General features: G+C 30.3%; 1 protein-coding gene and 2 long non-coding RNA genes across 4 annotated transcripts; 1 reads left to right on the forward strand and 2 right to left on the reverse strand.

Annotated features, from left to right (window-relative positions):
- Positions 1 to 1,655: 1,655 nt before the first annotated feature.
- LOC134237828 (uncharacterized) lies at positions 1,656 to 2,382 on the reverse strand. The gene is made up of 2 exons (XR_009985882.1): positions 2,220 to 2,382; positions 1,656 to 2,108 (listed from the first exon to the last, which is right to left on the reverse strand). It is a non-coding gene; the product is annotated as an uncharacterized LOC134237828 (long non-coding RNA).
- A 976-nt stretch (positions 2,383 to 3,358) lies between these two features.
- LOC134237811 (baculoviral IAP repeat-containing protein 7-A-like) lies at positions 3,359 to 7,728 on the reverse strand. 2 transcript variants are annotated; one of them, XM_062719958.1, is made up of 5 exons: positions 7,666 to 7,728; positions 7,460 to 7,511; positions 7,095 to 7,202; positions 6,129 to 6,266; positions 3,359 to 5,071 (listed from the first exon to the last, which is right to left on the reverse strand). In XM_062719958.1, exons 3-5 carry the CDS (start codon positions 7,195 to 7,197, stop codon positions 4,848 to 4,850), a joined length of 465 nt encoding a protein of 154 aa, XP_062575942.1. In that variant the 5' UTR covers positions 7,198 to 7,202; positions 7,460 to 7,511; positions 7,666 to 7,728; the 3' UTR covers positions 3,359 to 4,847. The 2 variants fall into 2 exon arrangements, with proteins under 2 accessions (XP_062575942.1, XP_062575941.1); XM_062719957.1 differs by lacking the exons at positions 7,460 to 7,511; positions 7,666 to 7,728 and having other exon boundaries at positions 7,095 to 7,390.
- A 9-nt stretch (positions 7,729 to 7,737) lies between these two features.
- Positions 7,738 to 9,766, forward strand: LOC134237812 (uncharacterized). The gene is made up of 2 exons (XR_009985879.1): positions 7,738 to 7,878; positions 8,207 to 9,766. It is a non-coding gene; the product is annotated as an uncharacterized LOC134237812 (long non-coding RNA).
- Positions 9,767 to 11,089: the final 1,323 nt, after the last annotated feature.

Below are 11,089 nucleotides of genomic sequence, written 5' to 3' on the forward strand. Positions count from 1 at the left end.
AGGTCAAATATTGTCATACCCAATAGAAGTCTTGTCATTAGGAATATACCTGAAAAGCATGAAAGCATTATTACTAACAGTTCAGACGTTATGGTAAAGATATTTTGAAAAGCTGGTCAAATTCTAAAGTCAAATGTACAAATATTTTATACCTAATGAAAGGTCTTGTTACAGTGGATGCACATGTCAAGTATGAAAGCCCTAGCATCAACTAATAAAAAAAAATACTGGCTATGGATAAAGTTTAGAAATTATTGGTAAAAGTGGGGCAAACCCTAAGTTCAAGGTCAAGAGGTCAAATTTGGTGATCCCAGAAGAGAAGTTTTGTCACAAGAAATACACATATGAAATATGAAAGCCATAGCCCTACCCACTCAAAAGCTTTGGATAGGATTAAATTTTGTGCTGATAACAGACTAACAGACATATAGACAGACAAGGCAAAAACTAAATACCCTCTTCGAAACTTCTATTGCGAGGGCATGAAAAGAAAAGGCACAGAGGGATAAGACGATAAATTAAAAAATCTAAAGCGGAAGGAAAAGTAAATGATACGAAATACGTAAAAAAATTATTTTAACAAAAAAATGAATATGTTAAATATCAAAAACTTATTCCTCATGATTCAAATATCACCATATATGAAAGTAAGAATTCTTATTAAAAATTCTATCAAAGGTTATGTCATGAGGTAATCTGTGTGTTTTTGATTGTCTTGACTACTTATTAATATGTCTATTCATCCCACAGTTCAAGATAACGTGTTATGTATGGATAAACAGAAAACGGACATGTGTTCCATTAATGTTTATGCTTTAGGTAAAACTAGTTTATTCTGAACTCTATTTCTATTAACAAACGCAATTTTGCTTGACTCCAAAAATTGACTCCAAACTCCACTCCATAACTCCACTCCAAGACTCCAGTCCATGAATTACACGGTGCCTTCTGTAACAAGGGACGTCGGTTTATACTGTCTCAACTGAAAGACTCGCGACTTTCCCTTCTGATGCCGAGCGGCTCTTGGCGAAGAAACGGTCACCGAGAATCGAACTCAGACCCTCCAATCATGAGGGAAATGCTTTACACTATAGGTTACTGTAACTGATGCGGATCGACTTAGGAAAGAACTTAGAGATACCAAGTAATTTTCCATTTTTTTCAATATCAAGGGTAGATTGAAAAAAAATAGCGATAATAACTAAACGTTTTTAATTTCAAGAGTCTAATGTTTCACGACTTCCTATCTTGAACATTTCACGGTGGTTTTAATTTCGCGGTAACCGTATCTCTCTTCAGTTTATATTTGCAATATTGTAATTGTGAATTTATTCTTTCAAAAAAGATACAGAAACTGACTTTAAACCAACATTTTTTTCATGCACTCAGGTTTCCTGGAATTTTTTTTAACCATTTACTGTTTTACAGAAAAAAGGAATAACAAGATTATATGAAATATATAAATAGATGAATGCTACATTCATATGTTACAATATTCACGATGACTTAAGTTTTGCAGAAAATTCTTTGATTGCCATCCTAGTGAAATAAAAAAAAAAGCAATATTTATTCCACTTATACAGTACTCTCGTATAGTAAGTTTATATTTAGAATTTAGAAGCAAGATTCATTTTCTTCTCAACAATAATACTGCATTTGATTAAAACTTTTTATTCATAAATTTTGTGCATATTAGAGATGAATTCATTTCTGATATTTTCTTTACATAGTGTTATATATACATGTATGTACAATATCTATACATTTACTTGTATTTATAAGCAAATTCCTTGATGCAACTACAACATACAAAAGATTATTGAAGTTAAAAAACTGCTTCTTCACATGACACTAGGGCCATGGCACGAGTACATAATTCTGCACATTGACCAAATGATCCTCGGTAGTTCTTCACTTTAAATTTACTACAATCCATTTCTTAACCGCCTTGTCACATGTTGGACATTTCATCATGGCGGGCGCACAGTCTGAGCAGCATACCAAGTGTCCACACGGTGTAAAAATTGACGATACATTTTTCTCATAGCAAACATTACAAATGACTTGGGTCCGTAGTCTGCTATTTTCAGCCCTCAACCTATCAATGTCTACAAGGAAAAAAATGAAATAAAACCACATTGTTTAAAAAATTGATATTAATTATATTAATTTTATAACAGATTGGAAGTGTTAAAACAAATGATATTTGAAAGACTTACCAATAATTTTGAATCCGTCTTGCATGCTGAATGTTTATGTATATATGAATAGTAACCTATTTTTACATGGCGTCTGCGTTTATTTTTATGAACAACGGTTTCTTTAAATAAATTGGAAATCCCCTTCGTAAAAAGAGAAAGGTCCATATAGTTATACTACGTGTACAAGTGTCTTATCAGTTTCACTGTTATATATTATTTGCACAATCAACAATGAGAAATTTTGCAGGCTTAGGTCAGCGACAGTGTAGTATTAACGAAGTTTATATACGATAGTTTCATAAATTTCATTATGAAACCATCATAATAGTTAGATAGAAATTATTTTCACATCCACTGAATAATTTTTTTAAAAAATTTCTTATAAAACCTATTACAGATATCAATCCACCAATAATTAAACAAAATATAGCTTTAATCGATTTTAAAGACACCCACTTGAAGGATATCTTAAGATTTCTCAAGAAGCAGGATTTAGACTAAATAAAATGTACGGATCAATAATACAGTTTTTATATTATCCCCTACTTAGAAGAAGAACTAATTTAGATTGATTGTACCTTAACGTACCTTTCGAAAATTGTTCACTCATATGGAGACACCACCACTTCCCGGTGGAGAGCTGCAAATTATTTCTTATGCTCGGTACTTAGGGCCGTTGAGCATTGAGGGACCTTTTTCATGCCAGCATCTACTGCGTCACGGGACCCAATCGAAGAACCGGTCCCCACGTCCCACAGTTGGAATTTTAATTAGAAATAAATAAAGTAATATCAAGGATAGCATACTTTTTTCTGCAATACTTCAACCGTTTATCAGCATCTTGATAAACAATAATGGCATGTTATCCTTTTTAATCCATCTGTTTCTAAACTCCCTCTCTTATTCTTTCGTAAGTTAACCCTGTAGCTCACTGATCTATTCATGGTCAGCACCAAACATGAAAACAATGAAAATTAAAATTGAAACTCCCAGGGGCTGAATGTAAAGTATATCCACTTGTGAATTCTTTCATACACTATTGTGTAGAAACAAAAAAAACAAAAAAAAAAAAACAAAAAAACAAAAAAAAAAAAAAACAAAACAAAACAAAAAACAAAGAAGAAGAAAGAAAGCCAAAGTTTAATAATTTTTTTTATTAATGGTACAATATAAACACAAGGTTTACTCTTATTTTCAACAAGATAGAAATATTTACATCTTAACATTCTTTATACTCAGCATGATCACTGTTTCTTTTTTAAAATAATTCGATACATGATAAGTGTAAGTAGGTTTAAGTCTTTCAAGGATTCCCTTCTTAATTTAATAGAGCACAAATCTATATATCAAATACTCAGTACTTATACAAATAAAAAACACATACCATATTAACAGTTTTTGCTACTAATGATACAAATCTTTATTAAAAAAACATAAACCTTCACACGACGCTCAAAGCATTTGTGTGTAATAATATTTGTACAAATTAAAATACTTATAAAACATCTTCAAAATAACCCCAGAAAGCTTTTTACGCCTTCTTGCAAATCCATTAATCAAATACCTATAAGAATTTTCGGTTATATGCTATATAAAAAGAATGCAATTCCTCATAACAGTACCTTATACAGAGTTAAATATTCCTGTATAAGGTAAAACAAATTTAACACATGGCTACATAAAACTTCAGCATTTGAGGAATTTAAGTTAAATGTTTTCATGACTGTCAGTTTACTGGACAGCTGAAAATCCATTACATATTAAGAATTTTCATATTTTATAATAAACAAAATCACGACAGATTCCAAAAAAATTGGTTTATCTTATAGCGTTAACATATTTTAGAATGTTTACGGTTTATACCACAGGCACTTGACGTTACTTATTTTTCTTTTAATAACAAAAATTATACACATACCTAATAATTATTAGGTATATGTATATTTTTTTTATTAAAAGAAAAATAAGTAACGTCAGGTGCCTGTCGTTTATACATACATAATATCCTTTAAATGTTCATCATCTGTTGAGATTGCATATTGTGCAATTAAACATGAAGACATTGAACCAATTGCAAACTGAAATCTTAAGGGAAAAGTTGAGTATTTTACTGTCTTAAAATTGCAAATATTTCTGTGACCATTTTATGATAGTCTTGAACGGGAAAATTACAGTATTTTACCCAACATTAGTAATACATGTACATGGAAGTATGTATTCTGAAGTGTGCAATCAGTACCCTTAAGTAAGTAAGCTCCTTTTATATTTCAGCGAATGTTCAAGATGTCTATAAATATATCCGTGTGAAACAAGTGACAAACGTTGCGTTTATAGTACCTCAACAATAATGAACAAGTGTATAAAAATAACAATTGTAAACATTTAAAATATGTTAAAAATATAAAATTTGAAAATAAAAACAATTGTAAAACCGTATATAAAATTAACTACAATACCAATTGTAAAAAAAATGACTCTGTAAAGTAAAATAAACAGTAACACACCTTTTGATAAATTTCCCTCCTGCCCTTTTTCATTTGACATTTATCATTCGAACATATTCAATATCAATTTATCAAAATCACAAAAAAAAAATTGTCGGAAAAACAAATGCTTTCAGATTGTAAATCCAGTCCCCTTTTAAACTCATTCATCTTGTTTCAGATCTGAGAGCTTTGTATGCTTGATTCCGTGACATTCTATAATCTGTTGATCACACACTGGACATAGGCGTACACTTCTTGGGAAGCAATTCTGGCAGAAAAGATGACCGCATCCTTCTAAAACATACTCAGATTTCCTGGTCAGGCACACACAACAATACAAGCACCTTTTTAACTGGGTAACATCCTCCTGTAGAGTATGTACATCTTTGGACAAAAAATAATATTGAAACTTTTTAAGCACTTTTTATGGTATGTAAGTTTAAGTATTATTGTGTTTAAAGAATTTTAAAACCATCAGTTTAGAAAAAAAAAAATAAAAATGAAATAATGAAAGTGAAATACCTGTGTTACAACGCACTTTGAAAAATTACGCACTTTGAAAAAAATTTTCAAAGTGCGTTAAATTTTGGGACCAAGTCAACGCACTTTGAAAAAATAAAATTTCTTTTCAAAGTGCGTTGATATGGACCATATTAACGCACTTTGAAAAACTGTGTATGGATTTGTCAATATTCTTGCAAATTTTAGGTATGATAAATAATTGAACCTGTTTGATAATTCTTCTGTGAAGAGGTCACATCAGGATGTGAAACTGAGCGATTTTGATTTTTCCATACTTTGAAAATTCTTTCTCGCTTAAATGCTTTACTGTACTAATTTTTTTTTTCAAGTTTGCAGGCATTTTATGTAAACTTCAATTTATTGAAAGTTTTCGAAGTCATACCAGTCATGTAAACACATATATTTGGGTGTAGCATAGGCATCAGTACCGGAAAGGGGGGTTACATGTAGGCACATAAATATTTTGCAAAGATATACATAATATATACATGTATGCATTAAAAATTGGGGCTTACCTGTGGAGTCAACTTTCAATTTGCTACCGACGGCTATGTACAATGTTTAAGAAAAAAAGAGTTGGGATGAGAGACCTTCTACTCGCCTTCTCCTTGTTCTCAATGATGTTAAATGAGTTCATGTAAATTTTAAAAAGTTTTTCGAAAGATATAATAATTACAATTTGATTTCCTCTATTACTAAAATCTAAGTCTAGAATTTTTATTTTCATTCTTATCTTTTTTTCAAAGTGCGTTAAATGGCTCCATGGTAAAAAAATTTTATGTGCATTCTTAACGCACTTTGTAAAAATTTTTCAAAGTGCGTTGAGTGTGTCCAAAATTTAACGCACTTTGAAAAATCTTACGCACTTTGAAAAATTTTTTCAAAGTGCGTAATTTTTTCAAAGTGCGTTGCCACATACCTGAAGTTGAATTTTTGTTCAAGATATCATCAATATTGCACGTTGAGGGTATTTTACACGATTCCTCTTTAATCTCTCCATTTTTGATCATTTGCTCAATTTCATGAAGAATGATATCTTTGAATATGTTCTTCTCACCTAAAATGAAGAATTAAATTGCACATATTTAAACTATAACATGTTAACAATAGTGGTATATAAATAATCCTGTTGGTGCATTCAAACAATTGTTTTTAATTATCCTGTAATGATTTAGTTCTACTATTATTTCAGAATCATATTCTATTTTATAACGAATATAACAGAATATATGTACGGATCAGATAAGAACACATATGTAAATGTAATTCATAAAGGTACAGAATCTAATTAAACCTGAAACCATTGATAATTCTACATAATTAAAAATAATTCCAATGATTTAAAAAAGAATTTTTTTGCAGTATCGTTGCAATATTAATTGTACATTCCGAAAAGTTATTTTAAAAATATATGTATATGTATTGAAGGAAAAAAGAAAACCGTTTAAATTAATTACTCGAAAAAAAAAATCTTCGATTACAAAATTAAAGATATTTTTCAACAATTAGCTTGGAAGCATCAATGTTATATGAAATAATATTTTAAAAAACGCAAGTTGCCTACTTGTTGTGTTGTTATTTTAATCTCTATGATGATAACATTGTTAAATATCCAAGGCTCATTCGCACATTTTGCCCTTTGTATTATCTCTATTAAAAGTGTACATGCATAAACAACAAAATAAAAAAGCCCCTCTTTCAGTACCCTTATAGTCTTAAAAGATTAAGTTCGAGAAACAAACAGAAGGAACCAACATAATATCAAAACACTTACCCTCTCGTTAGACTTCCTATCTCCAAAGCATAAATTCTTAGAATCTAAATAAGCAGTCATAAAGGACAAACCTTTAGTGGAAACAATATTCTTTTCCTTCAAGTTACTAACCCGTCTTTTGAAGAATTTTCTCAATCGCTTTTGCTATGATACGTGGTTTGAACCCCTCCTGGAGAACCTCTTGTGCAGCTTCACTTTGCAAATGTTCAGCCATATCTTCTATCAGTTCAAGTAATATAATAAAATAAAATAAAACTAAATGAAGAAGTGAATATTTGCTTACATATCCGATTAAGTTAAGTGAAATGTAACACGAAAGTAATAAGTCATTCGGATGACACTGGTAACCTAATATCATGCACAATTTTATTAGATCGTGTGAAAAAATATTTAAAATTTTAAAAAATGCCGCTGCTAAAAACATGTCGCATTAAAGAATAGAAAAAAAAATATGTAAGAATTTTTTTTTGCCTTACCGATAATTTATTATGCTGAGTAAGAGAATCCCGTGAGTGATAAATGTGTAGTCTGCAAAAAGAAAGTAAAATATTTTTCCTGTTATTATAATAATAATACAACCAGTACATCAACAAACTGATAATTACATCTGGACTTTATTCTAATTGCGGGATATAAAGCAATGATTAAAAAAAAAACATTTAAAAGCATTAATTTTCCAAACCTTCAGCTCTACACGCTAAATAGTCCTCAACTTCCTACAAAGCTACAAACACGTCACGATGCATAGAGTGATGTGTCGCTATTTATAATTGCTGGAATTCCCTTTAAAATCCGATTCAGGCTTATAGTTTCCATATTTGAAACATTTTCATTTCTGCTTTTCTGGATAAATTCTGTATTTTCACGAGTAAGATGGCTACACTAGTTATGGAAGGTAACTTGAATTAGATAAATTTAACTCTGGTAGATATTAAATCTTATTCAATTTATCTTTAGTTTCGGTTTTGCAACACTGTTCACTAGGTCAGATATATTTTTTTCCATGCCGTCAGATATAGCCTAACAAGGTTTTGACAATTTTAAAATGATAATAAATAAAAAATAAAATAAATAAAAATAAGATAATAATAAATCAATTCTATATTTTGACATTACCCACAAAATGCGTCTAAAGGATATATTAAATTATTAAACAAATAGAAAAAGGTAAATTTTTAAATACATTGAAGTATCAATTTGAATGAATGAATTTTTATATGCAGTCTTACAGGAAGAGAGAAGGAGGTTACAGGAGCTTACACTTTGTAAGGTTTGTCTGGACGCCAGCATATCCTGTGTATTACTACCGTGTGGGCACTTTGTCTGTTGTTCTGACTGTGCTCCAGCTCTGATAACATGCCCAGCTTGTCAGGGGAAAATCACGGACTTCCTACACGCCAAAGTAGATTGAAATGAAGGAAAATGACTTGTCACTCCTTTCACTGTTTAAGGAGTCCTAAATAGTTTTGAAATATTTAAAGTTACAATCATTTTCCTGGTAGGGAAATAAATTATATTATATTTTCATGCCTTAGATTTCAATAGTTTCCTCGACAGTTTTTTAAAAAGAACAAGGAAAATATTTTTCTGTATTGATTTTGACTGACGTGTGTTAATGTTTAAATTTATATAATGTCTTTGTTTTGTTGGTTATTAACATTTTAATTCATCATTATTGTACATAATGGAACCAAGATTAAAAATCAAATATGCTCACAATTTATGGACTAAAAATATATTTTAGGGAAAGTCCACAGTTTTACGGCTCCGCTTATAAGTTATACTTTTATTCACAAATCTTAAAATCCTGGTTATCATAACTTTTTTATGGGAATGATTTTTAAGATGATGATTAATTATACAGCAAATATGTAACTGTTTCTTATAAAGTCATTGTCCACACAAGACATATGAAATGTATTTTTTGTAAATTAACACTCTGCCTGTTAGATCTTAAAGTGGTTATATACTCACAAAGGCACACTGTTTTTAATTGCTTGTATGGACCATTCTGGATATAATGGATATTATTTAACAAATCAATGCAACTCGAGATACATATTTATTGATTTTAAGTGTTCTAATTCTTTAAATATATATATTACATTTTCCAAATTATGCAAAGAATGATTGTTATACTTTATATCCCCCCCCCCAAAAAAAACAAGTAAATGTATACATGTTGAAACATTTTCTTTTGTTAAATGTACTGTCGTGTCGCCCTTTTGGGTGACCGCACTTAATTTGGGAATTTAATTAAATAACTCGCTGGCGTAGTGAAAGACCCTAAGATATGGTTTTGCTTTCCAGCCACCAGGTCCAATGTAGGTTTGGGTGCGCTGTAATATGAAATAGTCATATTGCAGAGTTTATTTGATAAAATAAATTATGTCAGAAAGGACAGTACGCAGTCAATCATAATAAATGTGTATTTCTATGAATCTTATCAAATAAAATTTTAAACAATTTTAGAGAATAAATGGCATGTAAACAGTAAAGATTTCAACTGAAATTTAGGTACTTTGTGATTTTGTCCTGAAGGACTTGGGCAGATAGAACATCAATTTGTTGTACTTTTCAGCAAAAGTTTTCAGAACTTCTCTAAAAGTTTATTCTAAATATGTCATTCTTAGGGGTATAAAATATGAACTCACTTTTCTCTTTGTTAAGTTTTGGTTGTTGAATTTTTAGACGTATCAAAGTTTTAGTTCATCATATCGTAAGTTTAATGGTCGCTACAATGACCTTGTCCGCAAATAAAATTTACCACTGAGTCAAATGCTGACTGTCGTTTTTCATACTAATTGATAGTCAATTATTTTATACTGAATTGACGACGGATTTTTCCGTTATTTCCCGATCATTACAAGGAGCATACGGCGGATATGACCGCTCGGCAAGGGTTGCCCACTCCCTTACGACACCTGTTCTCACCTCCGATGTTTTGGAGATCCGTGTTTGTTCTGCTCCTATTTCTTTTTTTTTTTTTTTTGACTTTTGAACTTGAATACGGTTCGTTATCTCCATATATTTCATATTTTAATAGGGAGATTGTTTGAAACTAAGCATGCAAAGACATTTCTTAAGAGTTATTTTGATTATTTAAATGAAAAAAATATTAGTTTTGATAAAAGTTGTGATAGCCCAGGCCTATCTTAACGGTAAGGTAAGACTACACTCAAATTAAATATTGATTATGATTAATTAGTTTTAAAAAATATTTAAAAGACTTTTCATTGATAAACTCGCATAAAACCCTCATTTATATTCCAATGACAAGTCTTTTTCGGTCAAATATCTTTACGAGTTCCCGTGAGTAAATCTCAAGCTTCCTTTTTTTATTTATTATACGACTCATATTCATAAGGATACATGTTTTAAACATAAACACGAGCGCTTACAATATCAGAAGAGATCTTTTAGCATAAATGTCCTCACATACTGTTTATTTTATCCTTTTTAAAAGTTTATATCAATTTTGAAGAATTCAGAAGGTTTAAGCCTTGAATTTTCTAATTGGTAGAAATGCTGTGAAATGAATGACCAAAGATGACGAAGGATGACCATGCTTGTTCGTTATCTCTATATGTTTCATGATAAAGCTTTTCAAATTAAAACATTACAATTGAGAGCAGAAAAAAAACCAGATCATGAAAACATCAGAGAGGAAGTCAGGTGTCAACGAGGTAAAAACATTCCCTGTGAATCGATCACATCCACTTTGAGACCTTTGTCCTCATCGAATGATCAAACTCATCTATTGACAAGTCAGTATGAAAATATCAATAGCCTGTTGGAAACTATTTGTATTTAAAATGTCAGCCAAAATTATAAATTTTTAAGGGTTGAATTATTTTTATTTACATTGCCCAATATCACAATATGTGTAAAAATAAAACAACCTGTGAGCTCTTTTTTACATTATGATCACTTAATGTAACTCACAGACACTTACTAACATAATTATACAAATACAGTCTTCCTAATGACAGATCGAATTTGCAATGAAATTGAAGAATTATAGAAATGTTGACTTTAAAGGAGGGCGTATTTAAATTATAAAGAAATTGGCGTTGTCATGTTTAACATCAAGTTTATTGTTTTTA

The sequence above is a fragment of the Saccostrea cucullata genome, unplaced genomic scaffold (genome assembly GCF_032062105.1).
Source record: "Saccostrea cucullata isolate Sc308-1 unplaced genomic scaffold, CSIRO_AGI_Scuc_v1 ctg454, whole genome shotgun sequence".
Taxonomy (NCBI): Eukaryota; Metazoa; Mollusca; class Bivalvia; order Ostreida; family Ostreidae; genus Saccostrea; species Saccostrea cuccullata.